At 39.3% G+C, this 23767-nt stretch overlaps 1 protein-coding gene across 1 annotated transcript; it reads right to left on the bottom strand.

The window, feature by feature from the left end:
- Positions 1 to 11426: 11426 nt before the first annotated feature.
- LOC134627365 (protein shisa-5-like) lies at positions 11427 to 23767 on the bottom strand. The gene is made up of 5 exons (XM_063473380.1): positions 23120 to 23767; positions 22290 to 22425; positions 21443 to 21609; positions 14649 to 14957; positions 11427 to 13940 (listed from the first exon to the last, which is right to left on the bottom strand). The coding sequence occupies exons 1-5, from the start codon at positions 23184 to 23186 to the stop codon at positions 13765 to 13767; spliced, it is 855 nt and encodes a 284-aa protein (XP_063329450.1). The 5' UTR covers positions 23187 to 23767; the 3' UTR covers positions 11427 to 13764.

The raw sequence follows: 23767 nt of genomic DNA, 5'->3' as shown, positions 1-23767 counted from the left end.
TATACTCTCTTACGAACTCTACCCTCTTAGCATTCCCATATGGAAAAGAAATAGTAAAAACTTATATGATTTACTCATGAAAGTGGCCACTTTCTCATTACTTTCATATATTGTTTTAGGAAGTATCCAAAACATACAAGTTTCATTTATATAATTTTTCAAGGGATCTTATATCTGTTTTCACTCTTGTATGCTTTTCATACAAGTTTCACACAAGACAGATACAAACTTTATAAGATTTATATATATCTTTTCCATATGGGTTAGCACAGTCACCCGTAAATATTTCTGAACTCTGTGTTATCGTGTATCTTAGACAGGAACATGAAGTCCCTTTTTAGACGTATATAGAGGAGTTCTTTTGGATCTTAGCCTTTTTTACAGAATGTGGCCTATGACAAGGTTCAAGCTTAAGCTCCTCCAGCTCAAGCTCCTCTGGTTTATCTGAATGTAATGCTGCTGCAGAAGGCTGGCTGACCCGTTGAAAGGAGCGCATTGGCTGTGATTGTGTGAATGGAACTGAAAAGACAAATAAGCAATATATTGTTTGTATTTACTAAGTATGCCTTTAATTGTAAAGAACAAAGGAAGTAAACAAATTTACTGAATATACTTTAAGTCTGAAATATGCTACGTAATAAAAAAAAATGGGACTGGTCCCCAAAAGTCCTCACGCCCACTGGATTTTGGTGTAGGTCCATGACAAAGGCCTTTAGTGAACAGTAACAGGGTTTCTTGTTTGAGCTTTCTATCAGTCTTGATCAAATTAAAAGTGTATTACCCTCTGACTTGTCTTTTTAAAAGCATCATTACTTTGACATAATGGTAAGAAAAACCACTCCTGTGTTACAGTTTAGTCTCACTGGAGTAAAATTCATTCATTCTCAAACAATCTGATTTGGACTGCCTGCAGTCACTTTAGTGTGAAGCTCTGTGTATACAGAGTTGATTATATATAGATTTGTGATTTTCACAGATTTATCACAGTTAATCACCACATTATCAGATTACATGTTATTGGCAATTTGACCCCCTTTTACCGACAGCTAGCTTACAGACTTCACTTCTTATTGCCCTTTTATTGTTGCCTTCACAAACCAAAGTTGCTTTTAAGATGTGGTCCCCGTCATGGAAGCAAATCACCGGTTCTTTGTACATGATTGTAATAATTTTGGTTTCCCTTGGTGTGACTATATCAATAATGGAAATCAGATGCCATCAAATATGTGTTAAAATCACAGCAAAAACAGATTATTAGCTTCATTTGATGACTAGCCTCAAAACCTGGATGACATCAGTCATGCTTGCTAACAATTTCTCTCAGTGAGACTCCAAAACGTTTGAGCTGACGTAGTTATTGTGTTTTAAAATGTAATGAAAAATCTTACCACTTTCCTGGTAGGAGGGTGGTGGAGTTGTGGGCATGGGTGTGGCTGCTGGTACAGGCTGATAGACCGTGTTAACTACAGTGGTGGAATTTACCACAGCTAGAGAAAGCGAAAGATTTCATTTAGTTTGAAAATGAAAGCAAATTTTGATGTTCCCGTCATTACAACTGAACTTTTAAATCAAAAGTTTAAAGACAATGGGGATAAAAAATCAGTTTGTGTCTTACTATGTACCCTGCACAAACTGTAAAACTGACAATTTTGCAGTTTCATGAGCGTTTGTGTATCAGATTATTTCTTGCTTTCAACAATTTATCATGATTCCTTTAAGCCACCATCCCAACTGGAAAGAGCTCTAACACATAAAGCTCATCAAACAGCCATTTTCCATTGTAAGAATTAAACATAATTTCAAACAAGATGCTTCTGGATAGTATGCCAGTGTGGCTGCTTGCAGCTGTAGCAAACTTACTGATCATTTCTCGACTGGGATTTTTCTTTTTGGATTTCCTGCAGCAGGAGCAGCAACCAGTCACACAGCAGATTATGAGACCCGTGCATACGAGAATAGGAACAGGAACCCCTATTCCTACATACACTACATGACTGCTTCTTTTCACTCGAGCAGACCTGCAAATACAAAAACAAAGCTATAGTTTGTACTCATTTCTGTAGCATGGAGGGGAAAAAAGGCTAAAACGAAGAGCACACCTTCTGAAACAGAGTTCCTGTTTTTTCTCAGTTAAGCTGTACTTTATGTCACTGCAGCAGTATTTTGTCCTGCAGTCCCCACAGCAGTACTTTTCACATTCCTGAGTATCATGGAAGACACCGTTTGTGTCCCAGTAACTGTGGCAGTGATCAGCTGTAAGACACACATGTTGAAGCAAAGTGAGAATGAGAGATTAAAGCTGCAGTGCATTACACATCCTGCAGACAGATATTGTTCAAAGATACTAATAGACAATTAAGATGATTTAGCTTGATATTTTATTTTCACTTTGTTATTTTAAATATTAAAAATAAAACTCACCCCATACAGCCGGGACCACAACCACACACAAAACACACACAAGACTGGACAAGATACTCGAAGGCATAGCTGATGTGATGTAGTGTAAGGGGGAAATGAACCTGACTGTGGAGTGATGACTGGTTATAGGGCTCTGTGTCTGTCCTACCTGTACATGAGTAACCCAACAACATTCCTTACATCACATTTCACTAGCTCGGCTTACGTCCTCATTTTAGGTTTGACAGCGTTCTGGTAGGTAAAGGTGAATGGCTTGGACATGAATTGAGCTGCGGTTTGGGGAAGGCCTTGAAGGGGACTGGCGAGGACTCCCGGGCCTGGCAGATCCCCATGTACTAAATAGAAGTGAAGAAGTTAAAGAACTGAAAAGAGGAGGGAGGGGCACATAAACAAGAATGAACAGCTTGCAGAACTGGGGGAACCTATATAGATGAGAACCGGAAGGAGCGTGTTTGGAGGCGTAGTCCCGCTCTTGAAATTCTGATACATAACCTCCAAAAATACCTCGATACTCAACATTTCTTAAAACATTAGGGTGCTGTAATTGTTGCTGGAGCTTTGTCCTTCTCAGATTTTAAGACTCCATCTACATTGGAAGTAAGTGAAATTGTACCAGAAACATCTACTCAGGTTAGTCTAGCACCTACACGTTTTCATTACAGAGCCATCCTGCTGCAGTCTGTGCAGAGGTTTGCCGTCATCTCACTGAAATAAGAAAGTCCTTCCCTGAAAAGGAAGTAATCTCAGAGTCACCATGTGTAGTTCCAAAACCTCCAAGTGTCATTCACAGTTAATGGTTAATGCTATATGTCCCTGTAGTCCAAGAGACGGTTTGGCCACGATGTGCTGAGGCCAGTTCAGTCATTTAAATTGCATTTAAGCCTGTAGAAAGTGATGGTATTGAATTGTTGAATTTTGACTTGTATGTCAGATCAAACCAAATGTAATCAAATGTGTTTAGTAGCAGCAGTTTGTAGAAGTGTTCCATAGCACAATGGTCTGTCACATATTGAATCCCTCCTCGTCTTTACTCTTGAAAGAGTCAGCCTCGCTGTGATGTTTTTGTGAAGAGAAAAGAGGGAAGAGAGCACAAAACACAAATGCTGGACCTCAACAATTTTAAAGCAGTGCCCACATAGCAAAATTGGTATGGCCCTGATCTGGCCCACACAATGTTCTTACACATGGCCCACATACCGCAAAGAATGACGGCCCTTTGGTGGCCCAGGTCTGTGTGTTGCCAGATGTGGCCCACGCATGGCCCAGCACAAGGCCAGTTGCAGACACACTGGTAGTCCTGTGCTGGCCCAGAACAGTTTCAGCTCTGGCCCCAGATGTCAGCCTAATGTGTACCTTAATCAAGCCATGTAATAACAACATGTGCCGGAACATAATAGTGCAAAAGTAACATGACAACACTCTGTTCAGACAGTGAATGGACTGATTCTTTTATAGCGCTCCTCTACTCTCCAGGATTACTTAAAGTGCTCTATACAACATGCCACATTCACTAAACTGAGTGCTTCCTAACTACATTTATACACATTCATACTCTTGACATGCAGCCAGGGATCGAACTACCAACCTTCCGATCAGCAGATGACCTGCTCTACCTCCTGAGCTACAGCCACCCGCTGGCAAAGATGAGTAAACCGTCACTAGGTTTTGGATAAAGTGTACACTCACAAACCTGTCAAACCTGCATTTGAAACGTTGGCTACCATAGCAGTATAGTATTGCAACATGGCATTTGGGTCTTCTAACTAAAATAGGAAAATAGGAACATAACTAGTGCCATCATTGCCAGACCTGGCCCACATCTGGTTGACATACAACCTGCCATGACACCAGTCAGTCAGAAGTGTCAGCTTGATGCCAGATCCGGGCTAGACCTGTTTTCTATGAGCCTGGGCCACATAAACCAAACCACAATCGGGCCAGATATGGCATGCCATCACATAGACAGTGCCATCTATGCCAGGCCTGGCCCATATCTGGATGACATACGTCTTATCATGCCAGAAGTCAGCCAGCAGTGCCGGCTTGATACCAGATCCGGGCCAGACCTGCTTGCTATGTGGGTGTGGGATCATCCAGAGAGAAAACAGGATAAAAGGCAGACAATATCGGAAGTCCTTCGGAGTCTGCTGGACTCTGTCAAGGACATTCTACGACACTGTGGTAGCAGCCGCCTTTTTCTATGCAGTGACCTGTTGGGGGAGCAGATGCACGGACAAGGACAGGAGCAGGATTGACAAACTGATGCAGAGGTCTAGCTCCGTGCTGGGATGTCTTCTGGAGTCTGTGGAGGTGGTGGGCGAGAGGAGGATGTTAGTATAGCTGAATTCCATCATTCACAACCCACATCACTCTGCATGAGTCTGAATGTGCTGAGCGGCTCCTTTAGTCAGAGACTGAAACACCCTCGCTGTAGGAAGGAGCGCAGTTAGACTCTAAAACTTTATTTCTTGCATATTTGTACAACCATCTATCTATAACACATTCTGGGTATGCATGTACATAGAACCTCAGCTACTGTTGTATATATTGTATTGTATTATATATCTTATTATCTTCTAGTCGTCTTATCTTATATCCATTGTAGAAACTGTGGAAGAGTGTCTTAAAGAGAAAAAACAAACGTATTTCCCATGTTCCTGGCAAAATATAAAAAATTAGGGTTGGCTCAACACTTACGCAGCACTGCACATTTGAAATCAGCTGTGTGTGGCATGCTGCAATACTTTTATTATTTTACAAACAAACTATAAATTGGGCAGGGGCGACCTCTGCTGGCAGGTTGCACTTATGACTTGTGTAGTATTTTGTTTTGTTTCATTTATTTTATTTTTGTATTAAATTTTATTAAATTTATTTTTTGTTTCTTTCAACAGTACTGTTCACTGCGTTTCAAGACAAGATACAGCATAATAAAATAAAGATATCCAGCTGGTAGGGATGTGGTCATACAAACACCATCTGCAGTGAACACAACACAGGACAACAAAGGCTCCTGTTCAGTTTTAAAGTGCTCCTGAAATAAACAAATAAGTTAAACTGTCCAATGCTGTGCTTTCATACACATGAAATATGTTATTAATGATTTACTTAGGCTTGTTTACAAAGGATATATTAAAGTGGAATAATGCTATTTAAATAAAGTGCTAATACACTTCTTAATAGCATGTAGTTATAGTTCTAGGATTTTGTTTTGTCAAGTATGAATCATGTTAATGGTGTTTCATCACAAATTCAGTACCACAACTTGATCCTCATCAACGTAGTTGAATGTGAGATTTGTAATTACTACAGAGGGACAGTTGTCTACATAAACACAGACACTGTGGCCACGATTAAGGTAGAAATGGTTTCATTTGATTCCTCTTTTTATTTGAGTTGAAATGTGTGTTTTGGTATCTGTTTGATTAAAAAAAAAAAGAAATTCATCATTGAGTCGTGTAAAAAGTTAAAGAAATTAACATTACTGATGCAAAATTTCAAAAAGCAACAACACAAACATGTTCAGAAATTAGGAACACTTATTTAATTGTGTGAATGCTGATTGAGAGCTCTCATCATGTAAACACAACGTAATCCACAGATTTTACATGTCTTTGAAAGTCGAGGTTCAATTAGGGACCAGATACAAAAACACTGTATTTTTCCAAGAAAATTAAATACAAAAGCATACAAAGGTATACACATTCATTTCTAAACATCTTTAAATTGCATACTTTTGGTTTTAAGTTCAATCTTTTTTTGTGTATTTATTTGGATGAAAGCTAAGGACAGATTTAAACATGGGGTTCCACCCAACTTAGAAGTGATTACCTTAGTGTCAATCCAGCATATTAATCCAGAAAATAACATTATCACACATTTGGCGACCTCAGCACTGGAACAACACACACACACACACACACACATATACACAAAATTTACTGAAGGTCAAAAGTAATGGAAGCTCTGTAAGTTCCGAGCAAAGGACTCAGGCGAAGGCCATACAGGAACAACACAAAGCAGCTGTCAGTACACACAATAGGCATGGCTGCCATTTGTAGCAACTACAAATACCTAAAAAAAAAATTCACCTAAAAAATATATTTTAAAAAAGAAAACTCAGTTAGTTCCAATCTACCTTATCATACTTAACATGGTTTACAATATTGTTTTGGATAGTCATACACAGCATTGTTTATACATTCATCCCTGAGTCTTTAAAAGCTGTAGTGTGGCGTAGCAACAGTCTGGTAAGCTGTATACATTTAAGGATTTGGATTATGAGAAGGGTTGTACGGGGCTGGCTGAGCGTCCTCTGAATATGGTGGCGGTGCAGTAGCCTGGCTTGGAGGTTGCAGAAGGTGCATCGGCTCCCCGGTGAGCAGCACTGGGTGAGTAGGATTGGCTTAAAAGACAAAAGAAACTGATTTTCTATGTTTATATTGTTATTGATCAAATTATTCTTTGTAACTCATTAGGCTATATGAACATTTTAATAGTAAATGGTATGAAGAGTCAACAAATTTAATAATTTTCTTTATAACTGTGTATTGATCCAAGTAACAGAACAATGAAACGTGCTGTCTAATAGATCAAATGGACCATCAGCTCCCTCTTGTTTTTAAATGAAAATTAGTCAGACATCGTGTGAAGTAGCAACACTTTTATGTTAGTGCCAATCAGATGATGCTGTCAAATTTACACTCACTGACCACTTTATTAAGTACACCTGTTCAACTGGTGACTAATGCAAATCTGTAATCAGCCAATCGCATGGCAGCAGCTCAACGCGTTTAGGCACGCTGTATTACAGAAACTACTGATCTGCTGGGACCATCTCTAGTGTTTACAGAGAATGGTGGGAAAAGAGAAAATATCCAGTGAGGAACAGTTCTTTAGGAGAATGACCAGAGTGCTTTGAGCTGACAGGAAAGAAACAATAGCTGAAATGACCAGTTGTTACAACCAAGAACGTCTCTGAATGCACAGCATGTTGGAACCTTGAAGCAGATAAGTGACTGCAGCAGAAGACCACACCACTCGTCTCGGCTAAGGAAAGGAAATGTTGACTACATTTCAAACAGACTCTGCAAAACTGAACAACAGAAGCTTGGAAAATCGTTGTCTGGTCTGATGAGTTTCAATTTCTACTGTGATATTAAGATCAGAATTTCATGTGAACAACATGACAGCTTGGATCCATCCTGCCTTATCTACAGTTCAGACTGCTGATGGTGGTGTAATAGTGTGCAGGATATTTTCCTGGTACACTTTGGGCACCTAAGCATAAATTCATTATCAGTTAAATGTCGGAACCCATGTAACTGCTGACTATGTCAATTCCTTTACGACCTCAGTGTGCCCATCTTCTGATGGCTCCTTCCAGCATGAAAACATCCTCTATCACATGCTCAAATCATCTCAAACTGGTTCCTTTAACGTTATAGTGAGTTCACTGTTCTCAAATTGGGATGGTGTCATGTGAATATGGACCAAAATCTCTGAGGAATGTTTGCAGCACCTTTTTGAAGGCAGCAAAGACTGCAAAAGGGGTTCAAACTCGTACCAGCAAAGCAACTTGAGTGTATATTAAATCACAGCACAAACACAGATACATAGCTTCATCAACACCTGGGTGTCATCAGCCAAGCTTGCTGCCAACTTTAAAATGTCGGTTGACATATTTATTATGTTTTAAAATAGAATGAAACAACTTACTACTTTCTTGGTAGGAGGGTGGTGGAGCTGTGGGCATGGGCGGGCCTGAAGGCACAGCCTGGTAGCCTGGGTGGGGCGGCTGCTGAGGTGTGTTGGAATTTATCACAACTGGAAAGAGTCAAAGATTTACTTCAGCTTGAAAATAAGTTTAAAGACAACTGGGAAAACTCCCATCTTTTCTAATCTTTTCAAGAAATCCAACATTAAAAATGACAGATTGCTGTTTTATTGTTCATGCATCAGACTGTTTCTTGTTCCCAAAACTTCCCAAAAATCCCACCTTATCAACTGAGAAGGTGTCTGGCACATAAAATCTCACAAAACAAACAGTACATGTCTAATAAGAAGTAAAACTCATTTCAAACAAGAAACACCTGGATACTATGCTGACTTAATTACAGTGTCACTGCTTGTAACTGTGACCAACTTACTTATCTGTCTTTCAGTCGGCCTTTTTCGACATTTCATGTAGCAAAGGCAGCAAGGAGCCAAACAGCAGATTATGAGAACCACACACAGCAGAAGAATTAAACTCCCTACGGCGATTCCCACAATCAGACCGATTTGGCTTGTACTGCAAATAAAACATGAAAAAAAGCTTTAATTTCTACTCACATTTGCATCACGAAAAAAAGGTTAAATAGAAGACCACACCTTTCAGAACTTCCAGAACAGGATTCCTGATTTAGCCACTTGGTCTTGTCTTTGCAGCAGTATCTTAGATTGCATGTTCCACAGCAGTACTTGCTACATTTTTCAGCATCATATGAGACACCGTACGCATCCACATAGCTAAGGCACGACTCGTCTTTAAGACATGAACGAGGGTAAAGTGAAGAGAGGGTAAGAGTTGAACCAAAGATCTGGTAGACAGATACTGTAGTGATGGCGGAGAGAGACAAACACACCGATGAGATCTCAGACCTGATGAAATAAATATCATAATAAAAACTCACCTGATTCCGCTGGGACCAAAAACACACACAAAAGACACACGAGACAAGGTAAGACACTCGAAACTGTAAGAGACATGATGTCGTGTAAAAGGAAATGAGCTTGACTTACAGGGACGACTCTTCCTACTTGTGTGTCTGTCACACCCTGTAAAGGTAACCCAACAACATTCCTTCAATAGCATAAATGACTTAGCACTACATGATCAACAGAATGCAACTACTCGAAATAAACCCTTTGAAAACAGTACAAATTTACGTAATCAAATTAATCAAAGGTTAATCCTAACAGTTAGATTTTTTTTTTTTTTTGTGTGTAATCTCTTGCCAGCTGTTTTTAAGCTTTTGGGAAATAAAGCAGTCATATACTGAACTTCTGAAATCAAAACAGTTTCCCATTCCTTCTTAGAATTAGATTAAAGCTCCTCATTCCTTTGGGGTCATATTTTTTGTTTCAAATAAGTCAAAGGTTTTCTTCGGGTAGCAGATGTGAACAATCGAGGCCACAAGCTAAAATGCATCAGTCAAGCAGTAAAGTTGCACTTTAGCTTTTATTACACGCGTTTTTAGTACAGAGCCATCCTTTTGCACTATGTGCATGTTTGACACTGACTTGCTGAGATAAGAAACACCTTCCCTGATAAGGAAGTAATCTCAGTAGCCATTAATTAATTTACAGATGTGCAAGAATTGCTTATTTCATCCAAGATGTTTTGTTTTGATGCATGCTCAATCATCCAGATAGGTAAATCCCCAAAGGTTGATTCTGTTCATCTGGACGTAGCGTTTTCAGTGGGAGAAACGTTTTGTCACTCATCCAAGTGACTTCTTCAGTCTCAGCTGACTGCAGGTTTCCCCAGCCTTGTAAACAGTACATTTGCACAATGACTGAAAGCAGCCCACTGAAAGAACAATGGGCTTTTAATTAAAACAGCATCAAATCCTAAATAAGTTAATACATATATTGACAAATTCAGGATATTTATAGACACCGGTACTGTAGTCACTGGGTTGCTTCTATTATCTTTACTCCTTTACACCACAATATTACCGACTGCTACTATACCATATAAGACTGAAATCAAACAAGATTTACTTCATTAAACCATCTAAAATCTAGAAAATACATTTCTGAAGACTCAGAACAAAACCAAGTCTCACATTACCAGTTTAAATGTGAGTTTCTGTTGTTGCGCAACGTGTGAATGCAATACTTTTAAGCAGCTCCACCCAAACGTCCTCTAAACCAGTTACTGTTTGTTTTTTTTATCTCGTCTCCACCCAGTCTCCGCTGATTGGGCTGGTTACACTTGTGCTCTTAGATCAAATGCTTGTACCCCCCCCATCCCCTTACTCCCACCAGCCGCACACATAAACACCATTATTAAATGTATGCCAAAATGTATTTTGAATGTTCCACTTTATGAAAACTAGTTTAGCAGGTACTAAAACAAGGACTGGCTCGTGAAGCCTTAAATCCACATCATAACTCTGTTATGTTGCTTTGCCTGTTTTCCATGATAAGCTCAGATGCAGAGCACAGGACACTGGGCCCTATAAGCAGTTTCTGTGGGCTCAGCTCCTTTCCTCATCTCTCAGATCTTTGATTTTATTTTACAAGTAAGTGATCAACAGCCCATCTAAGCACCACCATGGTGTACCCATCTTTTGGCTGCTTCCAGCAGGATAACGTGCTCGGCCACAAAGGTCATCTCAGACTGGCTTCTTGAACATGACAGTGAGGTCATTGTACTCAAGTGGCCTTGAAGTCACCAAATATGTTTCCAATGGAGCAGCAAAGTTGCATCATTGTGGCAACTGTGTGATGATGTCACATCAATATGGACCAAAATCAGTGGGAAACATCACACTGAAAAGTCAATGGAAAGAATGAATGGGAAACTCACTTCAGAACTGGAGCCCTTAAACAAGCTGGTTGATGTTGAGCTCTATTTGTAAGAAACTACATGGAAACCTTCCTATTTACATATGTTAAATAACCCCCTGGAAATACTAATATAGATAATAAAATAATATAGACTAAACAATAACCACGTATTAATTAGACTAGATGCCATTATATGAAGTCTTTTGAAATTATACATTAAACATAAATATTAGTGTAGTCATTATTTTCACTCCCCAAACTAACTTGTATTTTATATTTAAAACATATTCACCAACATGTCACTTCATTTTCTTTCGTTTGAGTCTGTCGCCCATTTCAAAGCTGTCAATAATATATTAACACAAATTCACCACACTGAAAATTAAACAACCAGCAACTGAAGAAAAGAAAAAATAAACTTTATTGAATTTTACAATAAGGTCTTTTTCACAAAATATGACACACAAAGAAAGTCCAACATATACTCTTAAAGTAGAATTATTAGATTTTAAAGGAAAGGGGGGAAACTGGAGCAAGAATAAATCTCTGAAAACAACATAATCTACTGTAATCCACACACGCATCAATAAAATAGTCAACACTGGCCAGAGAACAGAAACCACAGGAAGAACACAAATATAAGCACAAAAAGGAAAGCCAACGCAAGTGTTTTTCTATTCGTCAGCTGACGTGACAAACAAAACTAGAAACACGTGACACTGCATCCCTTTCATTAGCTAACATTCAGGGACTCAAACATGAGTAGATCCCAAAGGCCACTGCAGAGGTGTGACTGACGCACACTGAAATGTAAAGTTTGCTGCCGAGTTCTTCGACTTAAGCCAAAGTCTAAATAAAGGAGGATGATACATTGTCAGAGAAGGTCAAGGTCTAGACGTCACATGAATTGTAACTGTACTTTTCCAGAATCAGCTGAGTCACGAGAGAAAAAAGGTCACTTCAAGTAATTTCAGCCAGCAAAAAGCAGAAGTGATGGCTCTTTTTCCACAATCAACACACACCCACACAGACAGAACAAGTTAAACAATACTAAAGAAACTGTTAATGTTGTGAGAACATTAGAGAGAAGGTTTGATGGCACTACTCAGGAAACAGGACACTGCTGAATATTGTGCATCATTCAAGCCTTTATGGTGACATAAAGCAAACAGACTCCATAATAAGTAGAAAAATATTTTAAATGATTTGGAATTACATGCATGCTTCTGCAGGTAATGTGGCTGGAAGGCACAATTGTTTCTTGCGTTTAACATGCGCTCATCATGTTACTGTTTGGTTAACTGAAAAGAAAAGAATCTCCTTTGGTAAAGTAACCCAAAGCTGCCAGCGCATTTCAGCTCAGTTAGATGTGCAACCCTGTTTACAACAAAGTTGGGATGCTACATAAAACTTCATAAGTAAATTCAAAAACACCTGCTGGAACATCTTGCAGCTAACTGGCAATAACAAATGATTGGATTCAAAAAGAGCATTAGCAAGATTTAGATGACTTAGATTTAGAGCTGGAAATGGAGAGCGGTCTGGCACTCTTTAAAAGACCGTGCAAGCAAATAGTTTAAGATATTTGTCAACGTAAAATGTAATTAGCAACAATTTCTTAAGAGCAGGAAATCACGATAGCCATCTCAAGACAGTGTATTTTACCTAAAATTACAAAAACATTCCGATAAACTGGCAAACTCTTTACATAAAAGGACAAATTAAATATCAGTTTTATATTGGAAAATGCTGCATGGGCTCGACAACACTGCTGGACTCTATATTAATATAGAGTTCATCTTATTCCAGGATTTTCAGATTTTCTGGGACCGTGTTTATTTAAGATAGACTGTGGAAAACGCTCCTGCTGTCTGACCAATCACAATTTAAGGGAGCAAGCCCATCTGAATGTTTGGTACATTAGCGCACACGTTACAGCTAGCATTCAGCATTTTTCTGCAGCTTACACAGCATCCCAGCCCGGTTGGAAATGTGGTTGTAGGACGGGCAAATAAAACCTGAGTAATGACAGGAAAAAAAGACCTTAATGCTAATTCTTCTGTGTACGTAAACATCAAAATGTAAAGCAAACCATCCCTGTGTGCGAGGCGTGTTTTGCTGAATTGGAACTGGAGTGTGTGCTGAACACTTGTTAACTACGTGGAATTTGTGTGCTCAGGAAACACTTCTGGTCAACTCACATAACACAAATAATTTTAAGGTATAAACCCTCCAGTGATAAATGCTGCACACTTTCAATTTGTTCCCATGTAACATTATTTACAAGGCGATACAAGGAAAATACAGGGAATAAAGGATCAAAGCACTTCATCGACCTGCAAACAGCTGCAGGAAACAGTGGGAAAATGGCTACAGACACTGAGACACCTTAAGATCAACCACTGAATCTGACTGCAGTCACTGTAGAGGTCAGGTAGTTTGGCTGGTGGATAGTAAAGGCAAGAGGGATACGCTGAGGAATGAGGCTGAAAAAAGTACTTAAAGCAGTGAGAAACAGTGGTCTCATGTTTCATTTCTCAAAATAACTAAAGATGGACCCCAAAAAAGAAAAAAAGAATATGCATATTGCATGCCCATGCAATGCAAGTAAAAAACATAATTTTCACTTGGTAATTGTTCAACAGAACTGCTGAATCAGTACCGCCCTAAAATTCCCAAATACAGGCAACAATGAACCAAGTTACTCTGAGGTTTCTCCTCTTGATTCAAAGAACAAACTCCCATTTCAGTCGAGTGCTGCAGCAGGGACGTCCACTATCCAGGCTAGGGTGGTGGTGCAACAAAATCTGGGTTGTATGGAGGCTGGGCTACGAAGTCTGCGCCGGAAGGTGGAACGCTGGGCTGCGGCTGGGTCGGAGGCTTCAGCGGGTACGCCGGCTGGCCGGGTGTGAACGCAGCCTGGCTGTAAGGCATCGGTTGTGGAGGATAGGCAGGGCCAGCTGGAAACAAAAAATGAAGTTGGCGTGAGAATGAACACAACCTCAACTTCAGCTCTGCAGCTTAAATGTTTCATTTCCCATTTCAGAAAAACCTCAAAAGACCCACGTCTATGCAACCGCAGTTTCCACCTCTACATCCAAATACAGCTGTTTTGCAAAATATCATTGCTAAATCTGCAAACATTTAATGAAACACAATAGTTAATAATGTTGTGCATTTCTTTAAAAAAAACTCTTTAATTCTATCCTAAAACCTTTGTTTCGCACAGATCAGTTTGAAAAAGCTACACCTTCAGAATATTCTTCTACAATAAAAACTAAACATCTAACCTGCATTTTATAAGTGGCTACAATTAACTTACAGTCATTCAGTCTCAAATCAACAGGGGCTTTCTGCTCAAACATCCTTGATTTGCATAAAACGGTAGAACATTTATGATGATATAATTAAAATTTTAGCATTTTCTTCATTTTTGTGATTAAGAATTCTTTATACTTAGAGTATTGTGAAAATCACAACAAATATTGGCATGCTTGTTTGTTTGTTTTTTTTTTTTTAGATATTTTTGGACAGAGCAGCTCCTTTTCACAGTCAGAAGCTTCAATCAGCATTTCCTCAAACACACTGTTTTGGTGTTCAAAGCCTATTTAAAGCTAGTCCAACACAATGTTTTGTTAATTACAGGGATGAGGAAAATTCACACTTACTTGCTTCCTGATAAGATGGTGGTGGTCCTGGTGTGAATGGTTGTCCATGGTAGGGTGATGTGGGCATGGACTGAGCTGGATAGCCGGGCTGAGCTGGATAGCCGGGCTGAGCTGGATAACCAGACTGAGCTGGATAGCCGGGCTGAGCTGGATAACCAGACTGAGCTGGATAGCCGGGCTGCACTGGTACTGGCTGGTAGGGCATTCCCTGGTAGGACTGAGATTGTCCAGGTACTGCAGTTGGTTGCTGCGGGTAACGCTGAGGCGTGGTGGTGACCACTGTGGTGTGGGTAGTGGTCGCTATCACAGCTGCAAGTAAACAAATAAATAGATTAGAAATATAGAAAACTTTGGCTGTTTTACATGCAGTGTAGGAGTACAACTATAGGAGGAATTATTCAGGTATGGAGAAAAAAGGATTCGAACTAGTTTCACTTAAAAAACAGGACATCCTCATAAACCCTTATAAATGTTTATTACACACATAACAAACTCCATAGGCATATCTACTAAATCCACATTGGCTTTGTCGTGATTGCCAGTGCAGAAAGATTTAAACACATTAGGAAAAACGATCTCAAAAGAGATTCCAGTAGAGTCAAAGGTATTTGTACTTTCTACTCTGTTTGTATCCAGGAGGATATGAGATAACAGAGGATTACAGACCAACCAACAGCACAAATAAAATGATCCAAATGTCCTGAACTTGTTTAGAACATACCACCAAGTTAAATACACAAATAACTTGCCTTGGACAAATATGAGGCAAGAGCTACGTAACTCGTACCGCAACTTCTGCATTTAACCAAATGTAAAAACCCAGCTGTCGCAAAAAGAATAGCATGGCAAGAAAAAAAACGAAACAAAAATAGTTTACAGTTTCAATTCCTGCAAATCGATCTTCCAACACTACAGCTTAAACACAGAAGACAGGAGCTGATAAAATGTTACACATGCATTTAGCCAAATAATTACCAGCCAGGATCCAAAACGTCTTCAATGTGTATCATAATGTATGGATAATATTCTTATAAAGAATGACTGAAAACTGAATATTAATCAGAGAAAGACAAGAAAGTGGTGCAGTTTTAAGTAAACATCATTGATCATCCTCTCGAGCTTCACCTAATGAAGATTTACACTTTGTTATGATATTTGATTGACTCTCTGTACATTTAATGTTAAAGAAACAGCCCTGTCAGTTACACTCAGAGTGTAAACCCATCGCTGTGTAAGCACAGTGAAAATGAAAGAAAGAGGGGGGGGAAAAAAACAAAACCACCTGGGGGTGTAACGAAGATGTTCTTCAACATCTTCACGACCACTTCCTGTAAATGACGTAGGATGGCTTTCTTTTTTTTTTTCCCTTTTCTAGTCTGTGGTTGTCATAGAAACAATGAGTCACACAGCGTGGAGCTCTGACTTCCTGGATTTGATCCCATCATACAACTGGAACTGAGGCAGCCAAGGAAGCCACACTGTGTTCCTCACTTGCATTTTAGCTTCTCCACCGGGAGACTGTCGCCTAACAGCAAAACATTAACGAGCTGACTGACAAGCTGACAGGAGGTGCAAAGAACTGGGAAGAGCGTTCATTACGGTGAATGCAAGTCACTGTAAACATAAATACGGACGTGTGGGGTCAGATGCTTTCCTCTACTGAGGAGGATGTTTTTTTTTTTAGGGAAGCGGATCAAGATGTGGCCATGAACATTAGCGGTTTCAGGTTTGAAAAACACAGGATAGTAGAAAGAACTGTTTCACGGAATTGTGGAATTAAGGAGGATAAAGTGGAATACAATCTTTATAATCTAGCGCAGATAAAGAGTTGAGCACTGCATTCTTGGCAAAATAACCTGTCAAGGTTTTCTCTTTCCTACTGAAGGCAGGTGTCCACTTCACCTATATGGGAAATTCCTCTTTCTCTCCTCGTCTCTCCTTCACTAACTAAGAAATGCAACAACCTCTGACAACATTAAAAATCAATCAAGGTTTCAAATATTTTCTCTGCGATCCTAGATAAAAAGCAGGTCACTGATGAGGACGAGGGTATGATGTAAAGAATAGGCTCTGAACTGAGAAGCAGACGGATGTGTGATTGGTTGCACACACACTCCAATCTAAGCTTTATTTCAGAGGATTATTAATTAGACATATTTGCATAGCAGAGCTTAGACACGTAAATATCAACTAAGTTTGATTTCTGATGTTGACTTAAAAAAAGAAAAATACACGGCAAATGCTTAACAGTGGAAAGAAGTTTGTACAAGAATCCAAATGTCTGCTTCTTTGAGGCACATCTGCACATCTATGACTGTGCCTTTACACTGATTCAGCTGCAGAAGCGTAAAAAGACAAACACCAGAAACCATGGGCAACCACAGCATGATGTATATTTAAGCCTGTGATTTTGATTTAATTTTGAGGAAAGTAAATAAGGCACATTAAGTAGAGTTACGGGTAGAAAAAAGGCCAGTTTAGCAGATATTTAATGGACAAGACTGATGATGTGGGATATTTTCAGTGAAAAGCCCACAATGTTCCATCTTCCCTACACAGTGTGTGATATCACGCTTCCTACTCAAATACTAAGGGTTAAAAAAAACAAAAAAAAACGTCCCAAATTAAACCTGTTTAGTTTAAAAATGTGTCAAATATTCATCTGCATTTTCTGGACTAAACAGTGAAGTTTTCAGGAACTACTTTCAGCGGTCTTTGTCTGTTGTGAGGAAAAGGTGGAACAGGAGGAAAAGGGATAAACTGGAATTTACATTGAATGTGATGACGCGAGGAGGAAATGTGTCAACAACTGTTCGAACAAACCGGAAAGCAGCGATTCAGCCAGTAGCCCACACGTGTGAACTATTTTCAGAAATCAATAACATTTTATTATCTGCAGTCTGAGCCCATAAGCTGTCTCTATTACTCCTTACCAGATGTTGGCTACAGTGCACAGTTAAATGTCACCCTACATGGCTAACAGCTCACAGACGTTGTTATTATGAGAGGAGACGCTTTGTGTTATCGAGCATGGCAGATACATACACGCCTTTGGAAAAACAACTATCCAAAAGAAAAAAAGACAAGCTGCTTTATGAGAGAAAGCAAAGAAGGTGAAGAGGAAGTAATAAAAGACAGGACAAAGTAGTAGTTAGCCTGGGTCAACTATTTATATGATAGAGAGAGCTTCACGATATCACAAAAATCATTTGTGATCCAAAAATAAACAAGAAACAGTCACAAACAAACTTCTGAGGGAAAAGAATAAATGTTTCAGGATTAGGCAGGCCAATACTGATGTTTATGACCACTAGTTTATAGGCAGGAACAATGTGTAACACATCTGCACCTTCATACTGCAGCAAAAAAAAAAAAAATGTCCACAATAAGTGTGCCATGTGAAGATTTTCCCCATTTTTAAAAAAGAAATAAAAACAGAACCAAATTAGTCTAAATATAGCTGAAAAAACTGAAAATTAACAATAATAATAATAAAAAATTTTAAAATATGACAAATGTGTACAATGCAGACAGTGTTTTTTTCTCCTATTACCTTCATTTTAATTCACACTTTGTTCCAACATGGACAAAACATGTTCCACAAAGATTATTTGGGGCTACACTTAACATATGTGGTTATCACAGTAAATCTGCATCGCACTGAATTACTAAGCAACTTCAAACAGCCTCGCTGTGTTAACACGACACTGGGAAATGCTATTTGCCGTCTTTAACAGTATAAGTTTTTCTTGGTTTGCTATGTGAGTATTTCCCCAAAACATGTGTTGATCATAATTACTGGCAATCTGGTGTATCCAGTGGCCTCGTTTAGAGTGGTGCCAACAGCAAAATAAGGCAGTAGGTCACCCCGTGGAGAGGGGTCAAAGTACGATCCATTGAGGGATCGCTAATATAAACAGAGAACACATCCAGATATACCACAATCCTCTGCAAAGTGTTGTGATGATGCCAATGTTGGTTTAACAGCATCATTTAATAGCTGTAGTCGGGTTAGATTTGAGAGAAGAAAAAAAAAAATGCAGACACTTAGGACTTATGAATGCTGGTTACACAGACAGACATTAACACCCGTGCAGGTGACTCTAAGCAACTTAAAGCTGGTGTTTCAATTTGTGGAAAACTCAAACTTAAGTACTCAAAGTAAGCAGATTCAAAAGTCAAGTAAAGACGTGACCCCTGAAGAGAAACAAATAAAGCAGCATCGTAGTTTGGCACCAACTCTAAACAGCAATTATCTTTAATGACATGCTGAGTCATCGACCTGAGGGCTAAACATTCACCAAGAGAATCACTGAAAAGCCAAACCTTGTACAACAAACCTGAGAAACACAAAGTGAGAATGAGGAACTTCACAGCTATGAAGGGTTTACAAAGCCTCTGTATACTGTAGTGATTCTGAAACATTAGGTCAGGTGGTGCTCTGTGCCTCAGTTGTGGTGTTAGTCGTCAGGCTAAACTTCTGCAGTAATGAAAGTCATGTGGTGGGTGGGCCAACAGTCTTCAAATGAGTCCCCTCATGATCTGCTTCAAAAACTACACAGACAAATCCTCCAACTCACTAGAAACCAAGAGTCTGGCTTCTTTAAGACATGGCAAAAAAAAGCAGACATTTGTGTCTATGTAGGTGAGAAGCTCAACAGCAGACAGTTTTTAAAAAAAAGTGTTGCTTGATGCCCGAGAGCAGACAACCTACAAAAGTGCAGCAACATTTTGCAGATGCAGCAGCACGGGCCTACAAGCTGTCTACATATTAATAATAGGAAGTGTCACCGCTAAAGGTTGTGGTTACTTCATGTGCAATAATTGCCAATAAGTAACAATTACTTCAATGTGTCAGAAATCCCCTGAACTTTAGAAGATTCTCCCAGTGCCATGAAAAAGCTTCTTGAATCAGAGACTACATGAGGTTTGGGATGTGGTGTAGATGAGCTTAGGTATGTGACTTGTGTAAGCTTGTTCCCTGAGTCTGCAGAGAAAATGTGCATACACAATAATATGACTCGCGCTAATGGGTCCTCGATATAAAGGTGATAGAAAGATTTAAAAACACCAGTCGTCAAACGCGACTAATGCTATGTTACATTTATTTTAGATGATAAGCAATGTCTCGGGAGTTTGTTTCCCCAACGACTAGCAGACCAATCAAGACTCATCTAACACTTATTTGAACTTCTGATCGACTCGTAGTATTTACCAAGAGTCTGTGTTACAGACTTAATATTAAACTGAAATACAAAAATAAACAACAATGCTATTTTTATGAAATACATGAATGACTACCATGTTGGTGTTGTTGTGTGCAGTGAGGTCGAGAGAGATTAAAGCCCCCCGGCCGCTCCCTGCTATCACAGCTGAGTGATGTGTTAAAGTTGATCTGTGGGCTTTTCTTTTAGTATTTTCCATATATGCTAACAGTAGATCACCTTTATTCTTAATTAAAAAGATCAATCAAAATATAGTTTGTTCAACGTGTTAACTAGGGCTGTGCGATATGACCAAAATCTCATATCCCGATATAAGACATCTATCGTCCGATAACGATATAAATCACAAAAATGCAACATTTTCTGTAAATTCTGTGAATCTCGGGCAGCTCGACTTGCGTGAAGTGTTTCCAGCTGGGCGTCATGGACCTGGAGTCAAGTGTATTAACTGATGCATGAAACTATACATTTTTAGACATAGGTTGTAACGGCTGAGTATTTATTACACGGCGTGCTGCGGGGAAAAGTCTGTTCTAACGTTTGAGTCTAAGGTTTATTTTTTTAGCACCTGACGGCTCTTTTTTGCTTCTCATCCGTAAACACTCTGCATCTTTCACGTGATTCAGTTTATTTTGAAAAGTCTCAACAGGATCTTGAGCTTTATTGTGAAAGGTTTATGTGGAAAATAAACAAGCGGACACGCCGTGGTTTTACCGTCGTTGTTGCTAACGACAAAGCATAAAAACAAGTGCTTGTCTGTCTGTAGTGTGGTTATATTAAATATAAGAGAAAGAGAGAACTTTAAGAAATTAATATAGCCACTACAGTGACCATCAAAATGATGAAAAAATATTGCCGTAAACAGTTTATTTTGCGACACCACGAAACAAACGATAGCGTAAAATGAAACGATAGACGTTTTTATATCGTCATCCGATATATATCGCTATATCGAACAGCCCTAGTGTTAACTGAGAAAAGTACCAGGAGTAGTAATTTAAAAACCCAAAGCAACACTTAGTGGAAAAAGAAAATGAAAAAAACAAGTCGATAGCATTGCTAATGGAAGTGTAATGCATCTAAACATAACTGGCATTTTCATAGGGTTTTATCTCATCTTTTACACACTAAATGTTGCCAAATTGAGGTGCCTACTCTGAAGTTTAACATCACTGAATGAAACCACAGCGTTTTAAGAGCCTCACATGTTCTATAAATAGCAAAGTGATCAAACTTGCACAAAACAACAGCCTTCAGATCTTTATCTAAGGCCCATGTTATACTTTTTGCATCTCCGAGTCCTCCTGGTCTGACTGATGCAAATTTAATCATCACACAGTGAGCGTCCAGGTGTCTGCCAGCTGTTTTCAACTGCACTGACCTTTCTGCAGGGGCTTTACATTACAATGCACCATCTGAATGAGCTGACCTCAATACAGCACATTAAATCTTTATGAACTGCTTCTGGTAAGAGCAGATGCTACCATCAGACCCTTATTGCGGGCCCTAGGGAAAATAAATTGTCCATTCTCGGCTTAAACAATCAAAGAAAGAATTAGTAATACTTACGGCGTGGTCTGCGGCACATCTTGTACAGGCAACAGCAGGGGCAGACGCAGCAGCAGATGAAGATGAGTAGAATGATGATGAAGCCCACAATACCAGCCACCATGGGTAACGAACTGGTAGTATAATACTCATATCTAGCACTGTTGAAGCTATCAACATTGTTGGAGCTGAAAAGGAAAAAAAGAAATTAGTATGAAAAATTGTCTTTATATGAAAAATTGTCTTTATATGACATTAACTTACTACAAAACAGGAAAAGGAAACATTTACAAGTCACAAAGTCAAATTTAACCATTTTAGGACCTTTTTAAAACTCGAATTAATCACAAACCCAAAGTATGATGAAAAAATTAACAAGGCTATCATGTATTTACTAGTACGTTACAATTTTCAGACCTTCAAAGCACTACACAACAAAAACAACTCCTGATACTATAGTTCAAGTAGAACCACTGTGCTGCCTCCCAGTTCCTCAGTTTGTGTTTGCAGGTGTGTCACCTTCCAAAAACCAGCACAAAACATACAAAAGGCCCTTTTTCTGGGCTTTGGGTGATATTTTTACAAGAAGCTGAATTCACTGTAGTTTCAAAAAGAGCAGATAACCTGTCAGTCCTACAGCAGGCATGTGGAGGAGTATGGTCTATTAATCTTAGGGATAATGTGCATGAAGGCCTCGGTGCAAGCTGTATCTGACTCACACTTTAGCATTATGTTGGTGGTCGTGCACAGGAAAACCTTACTTCCTGTTTCTTAACGGCCTAAAATACACACTTGGCTGTAATTACACAGAGAAAAGGGGGAAAAAATGAAACCAACATCAAAAATAGAATGAAAGAGAAAAACATACCACTTTTTTTGGTCATCTTCTTTAAAACGACCAAAATCATATGAACAACAATATCTGGTATAGCAGTTCCCACAGCAATTTCCTGAATAGCATTTCTGGAAGTTTTGGCCAGTATAGGCCAGGCAGTCGTCCCCTGCTGTAACAGAGCAGAAACAGGGGCAGCAAAAGTTAGCTCAATCATCAATAAATTATTTCAAATAAATCAATTAGTGTAATTGTTAGTTATGAAATTTCACTTTTCAGCACTGCAACTTGGTGACTTTTGGGAAACTGTTGATTCACCTTCAGTTTCATTTCAGAGGCTGTAGCTCTGGGTGCTGTTGAAGTCTACTACACTGTACAGAGAGGTGATGTTCTCACATCCTTATTTATCCTCAGTTTAAAACCCTGCTGTTTCCACTTTGTGGGTACTTTGGATGATGTAGTTTCCACTGCTGCCAAATTATCTTTAACATGTTTCTTATACTAGAACCGAGCTGTACCCTTCTCTGTACCTAATTAACTGGCAGCTTGAGCGACCAGATCATGCTGGATGGTAACTATGAGCTGAAACGTCAGAAAACAGCCGCACGTAGACCCCCATTAACGTGCACATGGCTTTCAACAAATAAAATGAGGCTGTAACAAACTAATCTTTCGGTCTTTTTAAAAGGTTTAAAACACGAGCTGTAACTTTAACGACGAACGTCTGTGACATCGCCCAAACAGCGGTCTAATATCGATATGACGCTAACATCACAGACTGCGTGTCGGCAGGAGACAACACGCAGTTCGATAGCTAATACACACAAGAGCAGCGACCGTTTACAGATTACAACAGTCAAACTTACCGGAAACACAAGGGGACAGGACCACATACAAAGCCAACGCAACAATAGTGGACAGGCCTGGCGCCATGTCTACTCCAACACTCCCGGATTCAGTCAAGGAACTGGGAATCTTCGGCAGCTCCGGAGGAGGAGGTCTGGTGTGATGGACTCTTCGACTGCGGCAAAGCTCGTCTATTCCCGGATCTGCCTCGCTCGGTTCATGTTCCAGCCCACTGCCAGACTGTTTATAACCGTGAGCATATTAATACGTCTTTATACGCGGTTTTTGGCTACGACCGTATATGTTCTGTATAAAAACGTTTTACGAAGCGTGAAAACTACAATAAATACGGAAAAGAACTTAACGATAACGGACGTTTTTAAAGCGGCTGCAGATAATATGGCAGACCTACACAGGAAGTACCTCCGCGGCGGAAGTTGATCATTAATTTTTTGTTTTGTTTTTTGCTTTGTTTTTCTTTCGCGCTCATTTAGTGACATTTTACAATATTTAAATTAATTCGGGCCTGATTACCCAGAGCCCCAGTGACAGAAGGGGCTCCAACAAGCCTGGAAACAAGAGTTTTTTGTGTAATTTATCTCTACGTAATAACTGTCACAAATTGACTCGAATTCAACGGAACTGGTTGATCACTGTAAATTGTGCAT

Source organism: Pelmatolapia mariae, linkage group LG5, assembly GCF_036321145.2.
Source record: "Pelmatolapia mariae isolate MD_Pm_ZW linkage group LG5, Pm_UMD_F_2, whole genome shotgun sequence".
NCBI lineage: Eukaryota > Metazoa > Chordata > Actinopteri > Cichliformes > Cichlidae > Pelmatolapia > Pelmatolapia mariae.
Note: the sequence above shows the minus strand (reverse complement) of the source record. Positions and strands in the feature narration are given on the sequence as shown.

What these genes read in the sequence shown, in the direction of transcription:
- LOC134627365 (XM_063473380.1), bottom strand. Translation starts at nt 23,186, where the DNA reads ATGGCGCCAGGCCTGTCCACTATTGTTGCGTTGGCTTTGTATGTGGTC. An exon ending in CCTGTCCCCTTGTGTTTCCG is followed by an intron (nt 22,426 to 23,119) that starts GTAAGTTTGACT and finishes GCTCTGTTACAG; the next exon opens with CAGGGGACGACTGCCTGGCC. An exon ending in GAAGATGACCAAAAAAAGTG is followed by an intron (nt 21,610 to 22,289) that starts GTATGTTTTTCT and finishes TTTCCTTTTCAG; the next exon opens with CTCCAACAATGTTGATAGCT.